The 22,998-nt window shown below is 37.9% G+C and overlaps 2 protein-coding genes across 2 annotated transcripts; both read left to right on the top strand.

Moving 5' to 3' along the window:
• The first annotated feature begins 1,560 nt into the window (after nt 1-1,560).
• On the top strand, nt 1,561-12,491 carry SDG2 (SET domain protein 2). Its single transcript, XM_089616157.1, has 19 exons — nt 1,561-4,173; nt 4,322-4,378; nt 4,885-6,042; nt 6,585-6,949; nt 7,034-7,582; nt 7,693-7,793; nt 7,893-8,931; nt 9,039-9,110; nt 9,315-9,425; nt 9,510-9,610; nt 9,945-10,044; nt 10,177-10,272; nt 10,384-10,551; nt 10,657-10,782; nt 10,919-10,972; nt 11,055-11,302; nt 11,387-11,495; nt 11,595-11,900; nt 11,978-12,491. The coding sequence occupies exons 1-19, from the start codon at nt 2,184-2,186 to the stop codon at nt 12,152-12,154; spliced, it is 6,927 nt and encodes a 2,308-aa protein (XP_089472283.1). The 5' UTR covers nt 1,561-2,183; the 3' UTR covers nt 12,155-12,491.
• Nucleotides 12,492-13,524: 1,033 nt separating this feature from the next.
• On the top strand, nt 13,525-14,717 carry LOC149408017 (transcription factor bHLH117-like). The gene has a single exon (XM_089616158.1). It carries the CDS (start codon nt 13,915-13,917, stop codon nt 14,377-14,379), a length of 465 nt encoding a protein of 154 aa, XP_089472284.1. The 5' UTR covers nt 13,525-13,914; the 3' UTR covers nt 14,380-14,717.
• The last annotated feature ends 8,281 nt before the right edge of the window (nt 14,718-22,998 follow it).

The following is a 22,998-nucleotide window of genomic DNA, read 5'->3' as shown; positions in this document are numbered from 1 at the left end:
ATCATGCACTAATTAATCATTTATGTTATTAATTATGTCTTTTGATCTATTTAATTAGTTGAATTTTGTTATATAACTGTGATTTTATGCATTTTTTTTCTTTCAGAGCTACCAGTTTTTTTTTTTTTTTTTTAATCGTAGCCTTCAGTTTCCATATTTTTGAGTAACGATTATGTATCGGTCAAATTACTACTAGTTTACAAATATAAATAATAAGTGCTATTGGTGAATTTTGATAACTACTGTATACTATTGAGGTATTTATAAAAATATAAACTGTATGATAAATTTTGATCAGCAGCGTATATAACTAACCTCGCTCAACGTACAACTGGTGAGAAAATGTATATGAAAAACTTAAGAGAATTTCTATGATATTATAAATTTTCAATATCTTGTTCTCGTATTTGAATATTGTGTGACATTGCGAATTATGAATTTCATACTTAAGACTATGGACTTTCCTCCACATATTTCTTCAATGCGGTATTAAAATTAAATTTCAATATCAATATTTTAATCGTTGATGGATGCTATTTACAAAGAGGCTCGAGTTAAAGAAAAAAAACACCGCTGCCCAAATAATCATGGAACTCTATATTGCCCATGATACAATAACAATTCAAAGTTCTCATTCACTCAAACTTTACCTAAATATGAACAAACCCTAATGACAAATATATCTACATTTCCTAATGAACAAATATATGGCTGATAATTAAGTCACAGCCCAATTTTATCAGTATTATGTTGAACTTGGGATTCCCTCATTTCTCCTACTAAAACATTTCAGACATAAAAGAAAAGGAAAAAGAAAAAAAAAAAAAAAACTTGAGCGCCAAAACAAACCACACTCTTATGAAAAAAAAGCTGTTTCTAATTATCAATAAAAGATCTCACTCGTCCGAAATGTCAGTTACAACCTTAGACGATGCACGCAGTACGCACTACGACACGTCACTACGATGGGGAAATCTTTTAATAAGGTTCGTAATGACTAAATTATACCTCAAAACATGTTTAAAAAAATTATGGTAACTAAGCTTGATTTTTAATAGTATCGAGGGCTTTGATTTGTGGTAATTTTATGTATCATATGATTAGCAGTAGGCGCATATTCAAAACTAAGAATTTATTTAAATGTGATCTGTAATTAATTATCAGATCTGGCTCGTATCAGTTTTTAAAATCTTCAGCATAAATAGCAATTTTATTCAAATCGTTACACATAAGAAAAAAGAATTTAGCTTTGGTTGTAAAATCTACACAGTTTTCTTGACTAAGATTTCATGAAGTAATCAAATTTCCCAAGCCATGTCCAGAGTCAACGACTACGTCAAACCCTTTTAAGTTTAACACGAACTTTTGTTTTTGACCAATTTAGGCTCAAGAGTCATGGGAGCCACTAAATTGGGTATCGCCAAACAAAACGAGCATTTCTGTACTTTCCCGTCCATTTTAACTGACGCAAAGCAAGGGCAAAATAGAAATAATCTAAATGCGAGTCTCCAATAAAATTAATTATTTGGACCGAAAAGAAAATAATAATAACCTAAAAAAAAAAAAAAAAACCCCCACGAAGGTTTCGTCTTTCAGACCGGGAACAGAAACGAGCGAAAAAACAAAAGATATATATCTCAGAGCGAAAGAGTAATAGAAAAAAAAAAAAAAATAGATTCCAGAGAGAGTGATTTTTCTGGGAAAATTGTTTGATTTTCTCGATCTGTCTCCCGGGAAGTTGTGTTTTTATCTCTTCGCACGCCTTGGGTTTTCTTCGCAACTTGATTTTTTCTTTTCGCGCCGATCTCACCAATTTAGCTCTACAATTTCCTCTCTAAATCTCTCGCTCTCTCTCGCCCAATTCTCTCACTTTCGTTTCGATTCCTCGAACGAGTGGGCTCCTTCCGATTCGCTCAGCTTCCGGGACTGGGAGCTCCGTGTTGTTTTTTCAGTTTCGCGAAGTGAAATAATTGGCGTTTTTTCTTCGCTCTTGTCGCCGAATTTGGATTTCGGAAACCCTACATTGGCTCCGAGTTCAATCTTGGTCTAGAGTAGGGTTCAGATAGAAGCGGAGGGATCAGGGAAGGGAAGAGCCAAGCAAATCGCAGCATGAGCATCGAGAGCCCCGGCGAGAGGGAACGATTAGGGTTTTGAAGTTCGGGCGAGGAAAGGTTGGGATTTCCATGGGCGATGGAGGCGTGGCTTGCATGTCTTTGCAGCACAACGTCATGGAGAGGTTTCCAATTCCAGAGAAGAAGACCGCCCTTTGCGGCGCAAGCAACAACAACGCAAACGCTACCAATAATGGCTTGGCTGCCTCAAAGCCCGTCAAGAAGAAGAAGAAGAAGGTGAAAGTGAAGGTTAAAAGCACTGCAAAAAAAGCCGCTCCCGCCGCCGAGGCTTCTGATGCCCTCGCCGGAGAGCCGGAGAAGAAGACCGCCAAGGAAGCCGAGAACGGCGGTGGAGAGCCGGAGAAGAAGGACGAGGTCGAGGAGGGCGAGCTAGGGACGTTGAAGGAATCAGAGAACGGCGAGTTTGTGCCGGAGAGGAGCCGGAGGAGCGAGCCCGAGGCCGGGGAGTTTGTCCCGGCAAAGTGGCGGCGCGATTTCGACAAAGGCGAGAGCCGAAGAGGCAACTTTGACTTTGCTCCGCCGTGGAGAGGAGGGCATAGGGACGACATCGAGAAAGGCGAGTTCGTCCCCGACAGGTGGCAGAGAGACGACTACGGCTACGGAAAGATGCGGAGATACGACCCGGGCAAGAGCAGGTCGTGGAAGTGGGAGCGAGATCCGACAGCTCAGCAACCCCCACCGCCACCTGGCGATGACGGAGGCTTCAGAAGGAAGGATTTCAACAGAGCTGGGAATCAGCACGGACACCTCAGGTGGGAGAGGGAAAGCGGGCCCGAGAGAAGCGGCCCGAGAATCAGCTCGAAGATCGTGGACGAGGACGGTTGCTCCTTCAAGAAGGAATTCAGCAGCAGCAACAACAGCGGAAAGAGCTACGGGAATCGGATTAAGCGATACGGCGCAGACTCCGATGTCAACGAACGCAAGCATTACGGCGGAGAGTACTCTGATTACGCTCCCGGCCCCAAAAGTCGAAGGCTTTCCGTTGAGAGGCCGTATCATCGACCTCCGGCTTCGTCCAGGTTGGGTCCAACAGATAATAATAACAGTAATAATAATAAGTATTCCGGTCGGAACTACGACTCTGCTATGTCTTCTAGAGTTGACCGGAACCGGTATTATGATCACCGCGACCGGAGTCCTGTTCGGAGAGAGAGATCTCCGTACGTCCGGGAGCGATCGCCGTACGATCGGAATCGCCAGTACGATCACAAGAACCGGAGTCAGTCACCGATGGACCGGGTGGCGGCTCGGCACCGGGACCGAACCCCGGGCTATTTGGAGAGGTCTCCGCATGACCGGAGCAGACCTAACAACCAACACCGAGATACAGTTCGGAAAAGTGGGCCGAGTGAGAAGCGCAGTAAAGGGCAAGAAGACAAAGCGGCAGAGACCAAGGAGCCAGTTGTGAAGGAGGAGTCTCAAGACAAGAGCACCGGTGCGGCGAGCTGTGAGATTATCAGCAAAGAAGTGGAGGCACAGAGTCCAGGCGGCAAAGAAACTTGTTCTCGATCTGACGAAACCCTCGCTCTGGCGGAGGAGCTTCCGTCGATGGAGGAAGACATGGACATCTGTGATACTCCGCCACATGCCACGGTGGTCTCCGATTTGTCCACTGGGAAATGGTTCTACCTCGACTATTACGGCCTCGAGCGCGGGCCATCTAAGCTCTGTGATCTCAAGGCACTTGTGGAAGAAGGGTCTTTATTGTCCGATCACCTGGTCAAGCACGTGGAAAGTGATAGGTGGATGACTGTCGAAAATGCCGTCTCGCCATTGGTTACGATGAATTTCCCGTCCATTATTATACCCGATTCTGTGACTCAGTTGGTGAGCCCTCCAGAAGCTCCTGGCAATCTACTTGTGGATGCTGGGGACTTAGTGCAGTATGGCAATCAGACTATCGATGAGAAGCCAGTTCACGGCCCTGAATCGAGTGAAGTGGGTTTCGAGCCGTTAGATGATCTCCGCATTGATCAAAGGGTCGAGACTCTTCTAGAGGGTACGACAATTACTCCTGGGAAAGAACTGGAAGCTGTCGGAGGTATTTTTTTTTCTATTCATTTAGCTATTCTAATCTTTCTATTATTTTATTTTTACTTGTCCTTCATTACGCCTTTTTTAAAAAAAAAATTTATTGACGTTTTGTTTTCTTCTCATTTAATTTTTGTTCTGTGGTTATTTTCTTGCAGAAATTCTGCAGATGACTTTTAACAATGCACGCTGGGAAGACTGGGGAAAATCTGAAGGTATGTATGCCTAAGCCATAAAAATGTGTACCATGTGTTCAAGTTTATATTTGAAAATTATACAACATAATATCATTGATTTCTCTCTTTATCTTTTTTAGATTTATAAAAAAGTTGAGTTTGTTTCATGTAATAAAGATATCTTGTCCCCATGGATTTTCTTATATTGTAGTTCATCGAGAGAATCTTGTTTGCCTCGATGATTTGACTATCAGTTCCATGCTTGTTTAAATGTTGAATTGTTAGAAAACTGCATTGTTAATTTTGTTGATGTTGAAATACCTCTCCATTTTATTTAGATTTCATTTTGAAAAACAGGAAGCAATTGAAATCCCCAAAAGTAGGAAAAAAAATATCAAACATGGCCTTTATTTTGTCTTAAAGTTTAACGTTGTTTTTCTTCTGAGCAAGGCACAAGTACAAAAGTAACCAAAATGTACCATGCTTTTCTGTAATATGACTTTTAAGTTATGTATCTTATGCGAGTATCTTCTCGGTGTATGCAGGTTTACCTTTGCATCCTTGTCAGATCAATGAACAAGAGGAACAGATAACTGACGATGCACCAATTCATTCTGATGCCGTGTTACCAGAAGGTGGAGAATCCTGGCCTAGTGAAAAGGGGCACGGTGACTGGTTTTCTGGAAAATGGTCATGCACGGGCGGCGATTGGAAGAGAAACGACGAAGGCGCCGTACAAGACAGACCCACAAGAAAGAAACTTGTTCTCAACGATGGTTTTCCACTATGCCAGATGCCGAAATCTGGGAATGAAGACCCTCGACGGCATCACAAAGACGACCTGTACTACCCATCTCAAGGGAAAAGGCTCGATTTACCGCATTGGGCTTTTTCAACTACTCAAGAAGAGAAGAGCGATTCTGGTGGCACGAGCAGGCCCGCAGCTCAAACCAAGCTTCCTGTTGTAAGAGGAGTCAAGGGAACTACACTACCAGTCATCAGGATCAACGCTTGTGTCGTGAAAGATCATGGCTCTTTCGTGTCCGAGTCTCGCATGAAGGTCCGAGCGAAGGAACGTCATTCTTCGAAAACCCCTCGATCATATTCTGCCACTAGTAGTGATGGCCGGAGATCATCGGTGGAAGATGATACTCACTCAAAGGCCACTAGCCAGGGTCCTTGGAAACATGCTGGGTCTGTTAACACTCCTAAAGATCGTATTTGCACCATCGATGATTTGCAGTTGCATACGGGTGAATGGTACTATCTTGATGGTGCTGGGCATGAGCAAGGACCTTCATCGTTTTCAGAAATTCAGGCTTTGGCTAATCTAGGAGTCATCCTGAAACGGAGCTGTGTTTTCCGTAAGTTGGATAGGGTTTGGGTCCCCATTACCGCTACCCCTGAGAATTCTAAACAAACAGTCAAGAGTCAGCCTGAGTCTGCTATGGCGACTGGAGATTCTTCAGCTCCTCTTTCGCTATCTAAAGGCACAGCTTTTGATGAACCCAATACAGTTCCCAGTTCATTCAACAATCTGCATCCTCAGTTTATTGGCTACACCCTTGGAAAACTACATGAATTAGTGATGAAATCTTACAAGACCAGGGAGTTCGCCGCTGCCTTAAATGATGTCCTAGATCCATGGATTAATGCGAAGCAGCCAAAGAAAGAAATTGAGAAGCACAGCTTATGGAAAACAGGTACACTTGTAGTCCTCTTTAATTTTTAAATACAAATTGGTTGATCTTATTAAGAAATGTTGAAAATTTGAGTAATTTGAACATCTGGGATCTCTTGTTTTTCTCGTTTGCGGTTGCTATTATTTGTTCTTCAGCTTTAGTAAATTCGTACTTTTCTGTATCCTATGTATCAATAACGTGTTCCCAGTGTCATATTTGCTACTTCTATATTCAGTATATTCTTACTCGAGTAGTTTATTTTATATTTTTCTCTATCACCGTACTTTCTTATTTCTCCATATGCTTATATTGCCTTTTTCCTTATGTATTTGTTGGCCTGTAGCCTCAATGTCCAATAAATTTGTGTCTTTAATCTCCTCCTCTCAAAGATTGTATGGTTAAGTGGGTGGATAAACATAAAAAAAATAGAAAAAAACTTCGTGGGTGCACCGTGAACTTGTGCGTATACGTCGCGCATCACTAAATTACGATCCTGACTAACATAATATTATTATAATGATCTTACATTTTACTGAATTATTTTTTTTTTCTTTTTCTTATAGAAGTTGATGCACGTGGGGCCAAAAGAGCACGTCTTATGGTTGATGACAGTGAAGAAGACATGGAAGACGAACAGATGGCCGTAAAGGCCGATTCCACATTTGAGGAGCTGTGTGGTGAAGCTGTTTTCTGCAGAGAGGAGAGTTTAAATTCTGAATCTGGAAATGGTGGTTGGGGTTCACTGGATGGTCAGGTGCTGGCTCGGGTATTTCATTTTCTGAGAGCAGACATGAAATCCCTTGTATTTGCCTCTGTAACTTGTAAGCACTGGAGATCTGCTGTCAGATTTTACAGAAATATATCAAGACAAATTGACTTTTCATCCTTTGGTCCTGAATGCACTGACTCAATTATCCTCAACACCGTGGTATATTCTCCTTTTCTTTTTCCTTTGAATTTCAGGATGACAAAGTGTTGTTATTTGACTTTGATTTTTATTTTCTTATTGCAGAGTGGTTATGACAAAGATAAGATCAAATCTATTGTTTTAATTGGTTGTACCAATGTTACTTCCAGCACGCTTGGAGAGATTCTTTCTTTGTCTCCTTTATTGTCAACTGTTGACATCAGAGGTTGCAGCCAGTTCAACGAGTTGATTCAAAAGTATAACAATGTCTATTGGATCAAGAGCCGGAACTCACGGAACTTTGAGGAATCACAGTCTAAAGTAAGGAGTTTGAAACACATCACGGATAAGTCGTCATCAATTTCAAAAATTAAGGGTTTGTATGATGACATGGATGATTTTGGCGAGCTGAAAGAGTATTTCAACAGTGTGAATAAGAGAGACTCGGCAAATCAATTGTTCCGCGGAAGTTTGTACAAACGTTCTAAACTCTTTGATGCTAGAAAATCCTCGTCTATTCTATCTAGAGATGCCCGGACAAGGCGATGGGCTATTAAGAAATCTGAAAATGGATATAGAAGAATGGAAGAATTCCTTGCTTCAAGTCTTAAGGATATCATGAAGGAAAATACTTTTGATTTTTTTGTACCCAAGGTACTGGTAGTGATATTTTTTTAGCTTATAAATGTGATAAATAATGCTTTTCGTACTTTTTGTTTAGTTCTGTTCTCAGTGTATTTTTTTTTTCTCCCTTTGCCTTTCAGGTTGCAGAAATCCAGGACAAAATGAAAAAGGGTTATTACATTGGTCGTGGATTAAGCTCTGTTAAGGAAGACATCAGTCGAATGTGCCGTGATGCTATAAAGTAATTTTTTTTTCACTGTCTACTCTTTTCATGTGTTTTTAGGGCCTTTTAACTTGAAAAATTTCACTAAACCAGCATTGTACTGTTGTCTTGTTTCAGAGCAAAAAGACGTGGCGACGTCGGGAACATGAACCACATTGTTACTCTGTTTATTCAACTTGCCACAAGGTTGGAAGAAGGTTCTAAAGCTTCTAATGAGAAGGATGTGTTGAAGCTCTACGAAGATGACTCATCTACTGGATTCTCATCAACTTCCAAGTACAAAAAGAAGCTTAATAAAGTAGTAGGTACTGAGAGGAAGTACAGGAGCAACGGGGCTTCTTCTCTGAATGGTAGCTTCGACTATGGAGATGATGCATCTGACCGAGAAATTAGAAGGCGACTGTCCAGATTGAACAAAAGGTCTTTTGATTCAGGAAGCGATACTTCTGATGACCCTGACAGGTTTGAAGATAGTAAGAGTGTTAGTGAGAGTACCATCTCTGACACAGAAAGTGAAAAGTCAGAAGGTCGAATGTGGCAGTCAAAAAGTAATGGTGACATCATTCCCGAGGACAGTTTCGATTCTATGGTGGATGATCGTGAATGGGGTGCCCGGATGACAAAAGCAAGCTTGGTCCCACCGGTCACCAGGAAATACGAAGTCATCGACCATTATGTTATTGTGGCAGACGAGGATGAGGTGAAGCGCAAAATGCAGGTATCTTTGCCAGAAGACTATGTTGAGAAGTTCCACGCCCAAAAGAATGGAACTGAGGAGTCCGACATGGAGCTTCCTGAAGTCAAGGATTACAAGCCGAGAAAACAGCTTGGATCCGAGGTTTTAGAGCAAGAAGTTTACGGAATCGATCCATACACCCACAACCTTTTACTTGATTCAATGCCAGATGAAATGGATTGGCCTCTCACAGACAAGCATGTGTTCATTGAAGATGTCCTCCTTCGCACTTTGAACAAGAAAGTGAGACAGTTTACTGGGTCTGGAAGTACACCCATGGTTTATACTTTGCGACCCGTTATTGAAGAAATTCAGGATTTAGCGGAGGACAATGGAGATTTTCGAACTATCAGAATGTGTCAGAGCCTGCTGCGGGCGATTGACAGTCGCGCTGATGACAAATATGTTGCTTATCGGAAGGTGCTCTTTCATCTTCTAGTACACAAGCGAAACCTGTTTCTATTCCCTTGCAACTTTATGATGCTGACACTTCAACTCTTTGCTGTTTATTGGTTTCCGTTGATCAGGGTCTTGGAGTGGTCTGTAACAAAGATAGTGGTTTTGGGGAAGATGATTTTGTTGTAGAATTTTTGGGGGAGGTAATAGATCCAAGCTCTCATATTTCTTGAGCCCTCCTTTTGTAAAGATTACGGTCCTTTTTCTTAATTATTTTCTGATTCTTATTCACCATGCAGCTACATTAGTTCATCACTTATTTTATGTTAGATCTGTTTGTTGGAATGTAGTGTAAAAACAAACTTTGTATTTCTGATCTACTACAATTTTTGTTTGTGTGTTTGTAGGTTTATCCTGTTTGGAAGTGGTTTGAAAAGCAAGATGGGATTCGATCTCTGCAGAAAAATAGCGATGATCCAGCTCCAGAGTTCTACAACATATATCTCGAGAGGCCTAAGGTATGCTTTACCTTGACAAACATTTGTTCTTTGCTTATCATTTCATCAATATGCTCTTTTATTTATTAATCTACTTTGTGGCAGGGTGACGCTGATGGGTATGATCTGGTTGTCGTTGATGCAATGCATAAGGCTAACTATGCCAGTCGGATTTGTCACTCGTGTCGCCCGAATTGTGAGGCAAAGTAAGACATGTTTTCTGCAGATTGTGCCAAGAATTAGGGAATATATATTGTGGCAAAGCTCAGTTTTTATTCTGCTGTTTCCCTTCCTAGAATATTTAGTGAATGGAAGTTCAACGTATGGAGAATTAGTTTCCGTGTGAGATATTGTAATATAGACTAAAGAGCTTTAATACTAGGATTTTTTTTTCTTGTACCTGAAAATATAAAATTTACCATTCTGCTTCTAACCTTATAAAAGAATTTTTATTTATTTTATTTATTTATTTATTTATTTTAAATATGAGGATTTTGTGTTGTCATACTCTAACGTAGAGCACCCTTGTGTAAAATACAGAGTTACTGCTGTGGATGGTCATTACCAGATTGGAATATATTCTGTCCGTAAAATTGCTAATGGGGAGGAAATCACATTTGATTATAATTCCGTGACAGAGGTGTGTCTCCTTCTCTTGTCATTTCACTTCATGTATCATCCATTGGTAACAATTTAATTTGTTTGTGCTACTTTTAGAGTTACTTTGTTCGGTACGTGATGGGTGTTTTTTGTTTTTTTTTTTGTCCGGCAGAGCAAAGAAGAATATGAGGCATCTGTTTGTTTGTGTGGCAGTCAAGTCTGCCGAGGAAGCTATTTAAATTTGACAGGGGAAGGGGCTTTTCAAAAGGTATGTCTACGGATATAGCTTTAACTTCTGGTTAAAAGATGGTAATTATTGGTTTATCAACAGTGATTCTTACAGCAAGTAGAGTTAACTTTATGCATTCGTCTATTCTAGGTCCTAAAGGACTTCCATGGAGTTTTAAATCGTCACCATCTGATGATAGAGGCTTGCGAAACTAACTCGGTATCTGAAGATGATTATCTTGTTTTGGGAAGGGCTGGTTTGGGCAGTTGTTTGCTTGGTGGCTTGCCAGATTGGTTGATTGCATATTCAGCTCATCTGGTATCTCTAATATCTTTCCCCTTTTCTTAACATAGTTCAGTGTTCTTGTGCTTCTAGGTTGGTCTGTTTGTCTTATGTTATCCAAATATTTGACTTTTTTTGAAGGTGAGATTCATAAACTTCGAAAGAACTAAACTTCCCGAAGAAATTCTCAAGCACAATTTGGAAGAGAAAAGGAAATACTTTTCGGATATATGTCTTGAGGTCGAGACAAGTGATGCTGAACTTCAGGTATATATTTATCAACTCAGTCCTTTTTTCATTTTTTATTTTTATTTTGTCCGCAAGATGGAATTTTTATGTTTATATGGGTTTGCTTTGGTTAATTATTACGTTGTATCATAATTGTCCTCTTTTCACGAGACAGGCCGAAGGTGTATACAACCAAAGGCTTCAGAATTTGGCTGTTACTCTTGACAAGGTGATTATTTTTCCTTCGACAATGCATCTGATTTAGGAATTATTTGATTTTAATCATAGTGTGGATTAAATATGTTGAACAGGTGCGATATGTTTTGAGATGCGTTTTTGGTGACCCAAAGACAGCTCCGCCGCCTCTTGAGAGGTTAAGTCCCGAGATGGCCGTTTCCTTCCTTTGGAAAGGAGAAGGATCGCTCATTGAAGAACTTCTCGAGAGTTTAGTTCCTCATTTGGACGAAAAACTTCTCGATGATCTGAGGTCCAAGATTAGTGCACATGACCCATCAGGCTCTGAAGACGCTCAAAAAGAGCTTAAAAGATCTTTGCTATGGTAAGAGGATGGGGCTTTCACTTTTTAGGTTTTAAACACCGAATCGCTTTTGAAACTTAATTTCTCAATTTTTTTCCATTGAAGGTTGAGAGACGAGCTCCGAGATCTTCCATGTACATACAAGTCCCGGAACGATGCTGCTGCCGACTTGATCCATATATATGCTCACACGAAAAGTTTCTTCAGAATAAGGGTGCGTGTCAATATATTCAAATTGAACAAGACTGTTTGTGTTTCGGGGCTAAAGCAGGCGTTTTTTTTTTTTTTTTTTTTTTTCATATTTATTTTTCAGGAGTACAAAGCTGTAACTTCTCCACCAGTGTACATTAGTCCGCTAGACTTGGGACCCAAGTGCAAAGATAAATTGGGTCCAGGTCTTCAGGAGTACAGCAAGACGTACGGGGAGAACTATTGTTTAGGGCAGCTGATATTTTGGCACAACCAGACAAACGCCGATCCCGATTGTAGTCTCGCCAGAGTGAGCAGGGGTTGCTTGTCGTTACCCGAACTGGGTTCCTTCTACGCAAAGATTCACAAGCCTACTTCTCGGCAACGTGTTTATGGCCCCAAGATCGTGCGCGTAATGCTGTCGAGAATGGTAAGAGTTTATTATGACACATGAAATATATTTAGTATTTTTATATTTATCTAATATTTTTTATTGTGATTCTTCAGGAGAAGCTGGCGCAGAAGCCTTGGCCCAAGGATGCGATATGGTCGTTCAAGAGCAGCCCGAAATTGATAGGCAGTCCGATGCTCGATGCCGTAATAAGCAACGGTGCGTTAGACAAAGAGATGGTTCATTGGTTGAAACACAGACATTCAGTTTATCAGGGCATGTGGGACCGGTGATGAAATTCCATTTTTGCAGTATTGTTGTAGCGTTTTGGAATGGTCTTAGGGGTTTTTTTTTTTCTGGGCCGTAATTTAGATGCCCTTTTTTTTAATGTTAGGGTTTACAAAGAAAAAAAAAAAGCATTCCAAAGCGTTCATTCGTTGTGCTCTCTCACTTGCTCATTATTCTGTACAGGTCTTTTATTTCAAGTGCTTTTTGTAATCTCATTCGTTAGTAGAGTGATAGATAGTGCATTTGTTAGTCCTCATCTTCTAATTTAAGCTTATATAAGAGGTGGAAAGAAATGAAGAAGGAAAAAAAGAAAGCCTTTTATTTTTTTAAGTTTAGTTGATCCTTGTTTCTTGGTTGATCTTTTATGAAGATACTCTCTTTCTGTGAACCACAACGGGTAATTTAGCAAAATAGCCAACTTAAACGTTGAGAATTGCTAAATAGCCAAGGTTTGGTAAATATTAGGTAAATAACCATTTTTATATATTTACAAATGTAAATATCAAGTAAATAGTCACTGTCATATTAAGCCACATCATCGTTTATGGCTATTTACTTAATATTTACCAAACCTTGACTATTTAGCAATATCAAACGTTTAAGTTGGCTATTTTTCTAATTTTTTGAAATTTAATTTCGTACTACTTTTAACTGAAGATTTTCAATTAAAAGTAGCTGCAAAAGTATCCAATGAAACAAAATGTGTTTAAAATAAATATATAACTATGTTTTGTTAATTTTAAGATAAAAAATTCCAATGAATTTTGATTAATCTAAGGGAGACTTTTTTATAATTAGTTAACCAAAATTTGACTTGCGTATTAATGTTGATCTAAATGCCTCTTATTCAGCCAGCCTTACTACTGAGAGATATACCAAAAAAAAAAAAAAAAAAAAAAAAAAATTCAAAATACCAGTGAAATTTCGTCATCAAAAGACAATCAAAAGTATTAAGAAAATTAAAGAGTGTCCTCTCTTTCTTTAGATTTTGTTCAATTAAAATATAAAAATGCTAATACAAACGTGTTTCAAGAATTAGATATAAAGAGCATATAATTTCAATAATAGCTGATTAAAAGTGTATCTCGGCGGTTTTTTTTTATAAAGTTGAGCTGATCCTTTATTTTATTGATTATCTATAATGAAATATGAATATGAAGATGGTCTATATATGAAATATGAAGATATTTCTTGATTTTCTATAAAGTTGAGCTGATCCTTTATTTTTCTTGATTATGAATACGAAGATGATCTCTCTTTCATTTTCATGTGCGTGTACTGTGTGCGTTTTACGTAATGCTTGGAAATATATCTGTGGTCCAGCTGGGGGATAAACTCGACTTTTCCTCAAACAATTCTGAGCCTCGCTGTACAGCTCAGGAAACAAACAGCAACCACGCCCAAACTCCACACCCTCAGAGAATGTCGGGAATTAGTAGATTTCCCGTATCACCCCTCCGTTTTCCCTTCACACACGTCCATCACACTACCCATTCTCGTCATTAACGGAACGACATACGACAAAAGAGAACAGACGACGCTCCTCACCGTACGATGAGATACCATCCAACGGCTCCCCAGACTCGCACGGAAATATGAATCGCCCTCGATATACACATCGCCGCCTTATAAACCCAACCAGTACCCCTCCGCCACGCGTCCGAAGCAACGCATTATATATGCACACACAGAGAGAGTCGCAGAACATAGAGAAAGCAAAGCTAAGCAAAGCAGAAAGAAGAAGAGAGAGAGAGAGGGAGAGAGAATGGAGGGATATGAGGCGTACATGGCGTTACTGAGCGGAGAGCAAGGGTTGTCTAGGGAGCGAGGTAGGAGGGCGGTGCCGAGGGGGAGCGTGCTGGCTCGGGGAAGGAGGCAGAAGGTGTGCGAGAAGATGCGGTGCCTGCAGAGAGTGGTGCCGTGGGACAAGAAGATGGACATGGCTACGATGCTGGACGAGACTTGCAAGTACGTCAAGTTCCTTCAGGCTCAGCTCTCCGCCCTCTCCGCCATGCCCGCCCACCCCTTGTCTCCCATTCATTCCACTTCCACTTCCACTTCCTCTTCCTTCCCCGGCCTCCACCTCCTCTCCTCCGCCCAGCTCCTTCAGGTCCTCGTCAACTCCCCCGTCGTCCAGACTCTCCTCTACTCCAAGGGCTTTTGCGTCTTTTCCCTCCACCAACTCCCTCTCCCCTCCACCGCCGACTTCCTCCTCCCCTTCCCCTTCTGAGCTATCTACTCTTATTATGTTACTCTGACACTCTCTCTCCCTAGCTCTCTCATGTCATCTGAGCAAAGAAACCCTGACGTTACACAGGTGGTACGAGAACACTACATTCTCATGACCCGTTTCTTTTTTAGGACTTGCGTTGTGTCGTGCGTGCTTTTTTCACTTATTAATTACTCTGAGTGTTCATGCTCTCTTTTGCGTCTAAGTTTGTGTCATTATATCGTTGCAATTTTGGAGAACTTTCAATGGAAATTAAGTGCGTTATGTAATACTAATCTTATGCCTCGTCGTTTCTAGATACCTCTTTATGATTTTTCTTAGCGTTCAATATATTGTTGGTGAGATGAGATGTTCTTAAGCTAATTTGATCAACTAATCATTATTATTATTATTATTATTATTATTATTATTATTATTATTATTTTAACTTCTGCCATGAATGGAAGATTAAGAAAAAAGTAAGTAAGCGGTTGGTTCCGAGTTTGTTCCTCAAAATTAGGTTGTGTATTTTTTTTGGTTGAGAAGTCATTTTCCTTGTGCACGTATACCACATTCTTGATGTATTTTTGTATTCCTGGTCCACGCATGTTGAACCTAAAATGGATGGAACACCAGATAGATGAAGACAAAAAATTGCTAACTTCTTTTACTTTGCTAATTTAGCAACTAATAATGATGCCTAGAGTCTAGTAATGTCAGCAAACCTACACGATTGCTTATTTACTTTATGTGAATGGTTCCATTATATGCATAACATGATATTAATTACAACTCAGGTGAACAATGTTTGCCTATAAATAGTAAGGTAAAGATAAAGAATAAAATGAAAATCAAAAGCAATATTCTGCATCATCCTCAATGTTCTTGTGTTTGTCTAATTAGAAAAAGAACAAAAGGAAAATCAAAAGCATTATTATTTCCCATCGTTATATGAAGAGCTTATTAGTTCTTTTTTTTTTGTTATCACGAGTTTACTAAAATTATTAATATTGGACATGGTATGATAAAAAATATGTTCATTATTAGTTATTACTCATGAAAAATTATAGAAATCCAGGTGTAGTGGCTGCATGGCAGGAACTGCTTGATGGCTAAAAATCTCCGAATTTGTGGGCTTTTATTTTCTTCTCAATTGCTTTAAGTAAACGGAGAAATTTAAGTAGCTACCTCAAACGGACACAAACATTTCTTAAATAACTCATGATTGCAATCATTTTTTTTTTAAATATCTCACGGTTTTCACAAGGTAAATATATTCAGATAAAAATATTCATCTTTAATTTTTGTGATGGCTTTTTTTTTTTGGGTGTCTGATACTCTTGTGAAACTCCAAGTTATAATATGGAGAATATGTAACTCTCTCTCGTGTGTGTCATGTCATCTGAGCAAAGAAACCCTTATGATAAACATTACACAGCTGTACGAACAGTACTTTCCGATGAGCCGTTTCTTTTTTAGGAATTGCGTTGTGTGTGCCTTTTCATTTCTGACTCTTTGTGTTCATTCTCTCTCTCTCTCTCTCTCTCTCTCTTTGATTCTGAGTTTATGTCATTATATCGCTGCGATCGACGTTGGATAACTTTCATTAGAGATTAAGTGCATTACGTTATACTAATCTCTAATCTCAGCCACACCGTTTCTAAATATTATCATTTTTTATCGTTCATTGTTCGTGAGATGATATGCTTTTAAGCAAATTTGATCAACCAATTAACATTGGGAAACTTGATAAACCAAGCATTTTTAGTGATGAAAAGTCATAAATGCTCTTACTTATTTTCTTCCTTCATTAGAGTACATGAGTTCCCAATTAAATCAGTTTAACAAAATAGAAAAAAAGGAGCAAAACCCACACCCACGCACGGCGAACCCCACGCACGGCAAACCCCCGGCAAACCCCACGCACGGCAAACCCCCACGCACGAATAGGTAAGTTTCGATCTCTAATTCGATGATATTTTGTAAGAGATTTGTTTGATTTCCTGAAAAAAAAAGAGTTTGGGTTCGTCATGTGGGATCCAGGAAAAAGTTCGAATTTGTTGTCTGTAATTTCGAACTTTATAACTGTTATTTCGATTGCATTTCGAAGCTTACGATGCTCACGCCCTAATTCCTTTAAACTCTAATTTGTTGGGCCTTCTATGTAGTTAACCAGTTGAGAGAAGAAAAATGGGTAAGTTTCGATCCCTAATTCGATGATATTTTGTAAGCGAGTTGTTTGATTTCCTGAAAAAAAGAGTTTGGGTTCGTCATGTTGGGTTCAGGAAAAAGTTCGAATTTGTTGTCTGTAATTTCGAACTTTATAGCTGTTATTTCGATTTCATTTCGAACTTTTTAACTTGTACAGATTTGACTTCTACTGTATAATTTTTAATTTCTTAACAGGTTCAAACGTTAATATATATTGTTTATTTGATGGTACTTGGGTGAACAAAGGTACAAAATGAGAATATACTAATGAATCGCGATTCGAACTGCGTTCACTCGCGAAAGACATATCTCGGGCGGAGCTATTAATCGCTAGGCCTGTGCACGGTCCGGTCCGGTCCAAAACCGGCCAAAAAACCGGACCGGACCGTTCAAAACGGTTCAAAAAAACCCAAACCGGACCGGACCAAAAATCTGTAAAAACCGGACCGGACCGGACCGTTTTAAATCATCTAAACCGGACCGGACCGTTTTGAACCGTTTGGACCGTTTTGAACCGTTTAGACCGGACCGAACCGGACCGTTTTGGACCGTTGGACCGTTTTGAACCGTTTTACATAATTTTTTTTTTAAAAAACCATTAATTTTCCACCAAAACACAAACATATAGTCATATATGGGAGTTAAATACATGCACAAATGCCTAATTTGGCTAATTGGACATTAATTTATTTTTTTTTATTTTTTTTTTAAATAAACCGGTCCGGTCCGGTTTAACGGTTTTTTTTTAAAAAAAACCGGACCGGACCGTTTGCATTGAGTAAACCGGACCGGACCGGACCGGGGAAAAAAAAAACCGTTTTAAACCGGACCGGCGGTTTAAAAATCACCGGTCCGGTCCGGTTTACGATTTTTACGGTTTTTTTGTGCCGCCCTATTAATCGCTATGTACGAAGCTTTTTGTGTCGATGAGTCGTTATACGATTTGAAACTTGAAGCTGCGTATGTTTGGGCTGGAAGACCAATGCCTCCTCTCATTATGCCTTCTAATGTTTACTGATAATTACTTTGGTAGTTTTGGAGACTAGTTTTTTGGATGAAATTTGGGTTTGTAATGTATACTGAAACCTCTGAAATCCATTACAAAAAATAACTGAAATTTCTAAAATACGTTACATGAATAACCTGAAATGTCTGAGATCCAACACATGATTAACCTGAAATGTCGGAAATCAAACACATAAACTAACTGAAAACTCTGAAATCCTTTACAAAAAATAACTGAAATGTCTGAAATTCAACACTTGAATAACCTGAAATGTCTGAAATCCATTACATAAAATAACTTAAAACTCTGAAATCCATTACATAAATTCAGAGTTTTCAGTTATTTTATGTAATAGATTTCAGAGTTTCCAGTTATTTTATGTAATGGATTTAAGAGTTTTAAGTTATTTTATGTAATGGATTTCAGACATTTCAGGTTATACAAGTGTTGAATTTCAGACGTTTCAGTTATTTTTTGTAAAGGATTTCAGAGTTTTCAGTTAGTTTATGTGTTTGATTTCAGGTTATTCATGTGTTGGATCTCAGACATTTCAGGTTATTCATGTAATGTATTTCAGAGGTTTCAGTTATTTTATGTAATGGATTTCAGAGTTTTAAGTTATTTTATGTAATGGATTTCAGACATTTCAGTTATTTTTTGTAATGGATTTCAGAGGTTTCAGTATACATTACAAACCCAAATTTCATCCAAAAAACTAGTCTCCAAAACTACCAAAGTAATTATCAGTAAACATTAGAAGGCATAATGAGAGGAGGCATTGGTCTTCCAGCCCAAACATACGCAGCTTCAAGTTTCAAATCGTATAACGACTCATCGACACAAAAAGCTTCGTACATAGCGATTAATAGCTCCGCCCGAGATATGTCTTTCGCGAGTGCACGCAGTTCGAATCGCGATTCATTAGTATATTCCCATTTTGTACCTTTGTTCACCCAAGTACCATCAAATAAACAACATATATTAGCGTTTGAACCTGTTAAGAAGTTAAAAAGTATACATTAGAAGTCAAATCTGTACAAGTTAAAAAGTTCGAAATGAAATCGAAATAACAACTATAAAGTTCGAAATTACAGACAACAAATTCGAACTTTTTCCTGAACCCAACATGACGAACCCAAACTCCTTTTTTCAGGAAATCAAACAACTCACAAAATATCATTGAATTAGGGATCGAAACTTACCCATTCGTGCGTGGGGGTTTGCCGGGGGTTTTCCGTGCGTGGGGTTCGCCGTACGTGGGTGTGGGTTTTGCTCCCCTTTTTTTCTTTTTTTTTTTTTTTTTTTTTTTTTTTTTTCTATTTTGTTAAACTGATTTAATTGGGAACTCATGTACTCTGATGAAGGAAGAAAATAAGTAAGGGCATTTATGACTTTTCATCACTAAAAATGTTTGGTTTTCCTAAGACTACCAAAATATTGTTTTATTTTCAAATGGTGTGTCACACGATGCTTGGTTTATCAAGTTTCCCTTAACATTATTCCTCGTCGGTACCTATTTTTTAGTTTCTATTTTTTTTAACTTCTGCCATGAATGGAAGATAATGAATTAGTAAGTAATAGGTTAGTTCCGAGTTTGTTCATCAAAATTAGGTTGTGTATTATTTGCTAATTGAGAAGTCATTTTCCTGGTGCTAACTTCTACCATTTTCTTGATGTATTTAGTAAGGTTTGTTCACTTCGTTTGTTTGTTTGTTTGTTTTTTTTTTTTAATTTATTTTAAAGATTACAATAAGTTATTAGTCCTGAAATGTAATAGAAATCTATGTTGTGGCTGCATGATCTGAATGATGGCTAAAAATCTCCGAGTTTGTGGCCTTTGTTTTCTTATCAATTTTCTAATGGGTAAGTTACAAAAATAACACCTTTTAAGTGTAACATTTTAAAAATAGCTGCTATTTCAAATAATTTTTAAATAGCTATTTTTCAAACAATAAATAATTATTTTCCTTCAAGTTAAACAGAATCTAAATCTAAAAAAGTTAACAAGTAACTATTTAAAAATAAAAAAAGCCTTTTTTGTAATAAAAGTTTTAAACATGCTAATTTTGCGATACAGTAAAAATAAAAAAAAGCCATTTTCGTAATAAGTGCATTTCATACATACATGATAAATATGTATGAAATGCACTTATCATATGCATTCAACAAAAAATCAGCTCCACATCCAATTTGATTGGGTTATTATTATTGGATTTCTCTCAAATGAGCCTAATATGCTCAAATGCTTTTTCGGTTCAAATATGAAACTCTAACCTGAAACGGATTAGCTCAAAAGAATATGATATTGATCAAACACGGGCTTTTGGATGGAATAGAGATATCGGCCATTTTGTTTTGAAAAAAAAACTCAAATCCCGAAATATATGTATAAAAATGCAAGAATATTTCTTTTTGACAATTCAAGATATAGGCAAAACTTAACATAACCGAGTTTCTAATTTATTTCTTCCCGAAATAAAATTTTCCGTTCCGTAAAATTTGAGAATTGAAAATATAATTATGGTTGTTTGGCTAATGAAATGGAATGCAGTTGTTTAGTATGTTTCGTAAGACCCTGTAACATATTACATGTGTATGTTAAGTGTATGGAAGTGAATGAATGTGTATGTCTATATGATTGTTAATTTTGTGAGAATTTCGTCTTTCAAATGCCATCAATTGTGTCCATTTTCATGTTTCGAATCAATTGTGTCCATTTTCAGTTTCAGTTACTGAACCAAATAACATTCACAAATGAACAACAAATAAGCCAAACCAAATACACATTCAAAATACTTGTCACGTTTAGTATTGCAATTACTTGAGCATCAAAAGTAAGGTCAAATACAAACACAATTAAAAGATCTACTTGTACATCAAAATAAAAGCAACACCGATACAGATTACAATAATGTAGAACTTAATTTTACGCGATCAATTTTTTATTTTTCCCTCATCTTCTTCAGCTCAACCTGGACTTCATTATCTCTAGACTTCTCCGATAAATTTTCATGTTGCCCCTCTTCAAGTTTGTTTATTTATTTTTTAAATAATCTAGGTATGATTTGGACAGACCTTTTACACATTTGTGGATCAATCCACTCTAACATTCCACAACAATTTTCCCCGTTTTTCTACAAATAAACACCAATATCAATGTCAATGAACCCAGACAAACAAAGACGAGGGGTGATGAGTACATCGAACAAAAAATACAAAAATGCGTACCTCGTTTCTTAAACATCCATAAAACCTCATTCCTGGGTTGTCCTACGTCCATGAAGTGCGCTTGACACATAACACACCACAATACCGCCGAGGACTCCAAAGTTTCTCGACAGACTTTGCTTCATTGACATTCATAAATGCACTCTTAGACGCCATCGAGAATGAGTAACAAGGTGAGATTTAGGGAATTTATGATAGCTGTATCTAAAATAATATATGTGAAACACAAGTGAAGGTTGATCACTTGGTGGAAGCATTCTACACTTTTGGTTAGTCTACGGCCTGGATAGACTTTGGTTGTTGATGTTAGGAATATTGCCCACTGAAGATAATAAATAAGCACGAATAATTTCTGAATTGGATAAGAAGTTGACTTTATTAGCATTATATGATTATTGGGTTATTTTCTAAATCAGAATCAATAACAACTATCATCCATAGCCTCCACATTAAGATGATCACATGTTCGGCATCTGAGTTCGGACGGTGAGATAAAACATGGTCATGATTGATACATCCATGACTAGCTGTATCTAAAATCATATATGTGGCATACAAGTGAATGTTGATCACTTTGTAGGAGCATTCATTACTTGTGGTAAGTATACGTCCTGGACAAACTTTGGTTGTTGATGTGTCGTTTATGTACCTTATGACACACTAACCAGGGTCGCTATGATGGTCACAGTGAGACTTGATCTAAATCCTGAAGTGATCATGGACTTCTAGGTCATATCGCCGGGTTTTTGGACTCATTCGTTAAAGGCTACTAAGACGCTAGGATACTTATGTCTTGGAAATCCGTAATGTGATCTCATAAGAAAGTGGTTGACAGATATAGAATCCCGCCTTCCTGATACAAGGTCAATGTTCACCCACCTAAGAGTTGATTCTAGGACCGATAGATTGCTAGAATTTTCGTAGTAAATAACGCGGAAGAATCTTTTGATGGAGAAGCAATGATTCTTAGGGTATATATGTGTCGAAAAAGGTATAACGGAATAATTGACCTTACTCGATACGGGTTGAACATGGAGAATCTTGCTCACGAACTAACTAGATAAGTGGACACTCGTCACGATGAGTAAATATAATTCTAGTAATAAGGAGAGTGCAGTCTTGGATTACTTTGTGGAGTACTGAAAAAGATTGAACGAATCGATTGAAAAGAGAAATGACTATTTCGTCTTCTAATCGGATTTGTAGGAGTTTCTGTTACTAGGTCCATAGTCTCCGATTCGGCTCTGACTAAGGAGGACAAGAACTCTCTAATAATAATAAAGAGAAATATTATTTATTATTATTACAATCTTACAACTGTAAAAGGTAATAGCAGTATTAATTCAGAAATCTGGGTATTTGCTGAATAAAAAGTTATTTATTGTAGAATTGATTAGTTATTGTTGGATCAAGTAAATAATTAATTAATTAATTAGTTATTTATTTATTGTTGGATCATGTAAATAAATAATTAATTGGATTTGATGATGGGCCTTGCACTATGTCGAAAAAGTCGAATTCACTAGGCCCATGGAGCTAGTGTGGCCGATTTTTCATTATTGGTATTTACCAATATTTTCTTTTTAGTTGTTTAAATAACGAGAGAGAATAATATTTTTAAAGGAATTAAGATATTGTCTTTTATTTTCTCTAATAATATTTAGGAGAAAATATAGTTAAATGGAAATAAGATATTACCTTTTATCCTCTCATAAATAAATATTCTTTATTTAAACACAAAATAATATATCCTAGATATTGATCTGATGGATGATAGAAAAAGTAGGATTCATGAATGAGACTCAAATGGATGTGATTAAATCATTTAAATAAGGAATGAATATATGAGAATAAAATATTCTGGAAGATTCCAGGAATATCTCATTCCACTACTACAAATAGGGGTCTAAGAGAAAGCAAAAATCACTCGAAGAAAACTGAAAAATTCGATAAACCCTCTCTAGGTCTGGCTGTGTGCTTCTTGTTCTCTCTCTTCCTCAGAATTTCACTATTCCATTCTTAGAAAAATAAGAGTAGATATGAAACTCCATATTCAAATCTTGTGAGATTAAATAGAGTGTGCCCACACTGTACTCTTGTTCATCCGGAGATCACGTTTCTGAAGACTACGGTGTCATCCAAGGAGATCCAAGAGATTCAGAGATATCTCGGAGATCAGATCGAAGATCAAAGAT

The sequence above is a fragment of the Urtica dioica genome, chromosome 1 (assembly GCF_054948205.1).
Source record: "Urtica dioica subsp. dioica isolate 48M chromosome 1, U.dioica_male_clone48M_v1_H2, whole genome shotgun sequence".
NCBI classification, from domain to species: domain Eukaryota; kingdom Viridiplantae; phylum Streptophyta; class Magnoliopsida; order Rosales; family Urticaceae; genus Urtica; species Urtica dioica.
This window is presented reverse-complemented; position numbering and strand designations above follow the sequence as displayed.

Excerpts from the sequence above, each read along its gene's own strand:
- SDG2 (XM_089616157.1), top strand. The coding sequence starts at position 2,184 with ATGGGCGATGGAGGCGTGGCTTGCATGTCTTTGCAGCACAACGTCATG. Across the intron at positions 6,950-7,033 it reads CAATTATCCTCAACACCGTG|AGTGGTTATGACAAAGATAA; the intron begins GTATATTCTCCT and ends TTCTTATTGCAG. Across the intron at positions 9,111-9,314 it reads TTGTAGAATTTTTGGGGGAG|GTTTATCCTGTTTGGAAGTG; the intron begins GTAATAGATCCA and ends GTGTGTTTGTAG.
- LOC149408017 (XM_089616158.1), top strand. The coding sequence starts at position 13,915 with ATGGAGGGATATGAGGCGTACATGGCGTTACTGAGCGGAGAGCAAGGG.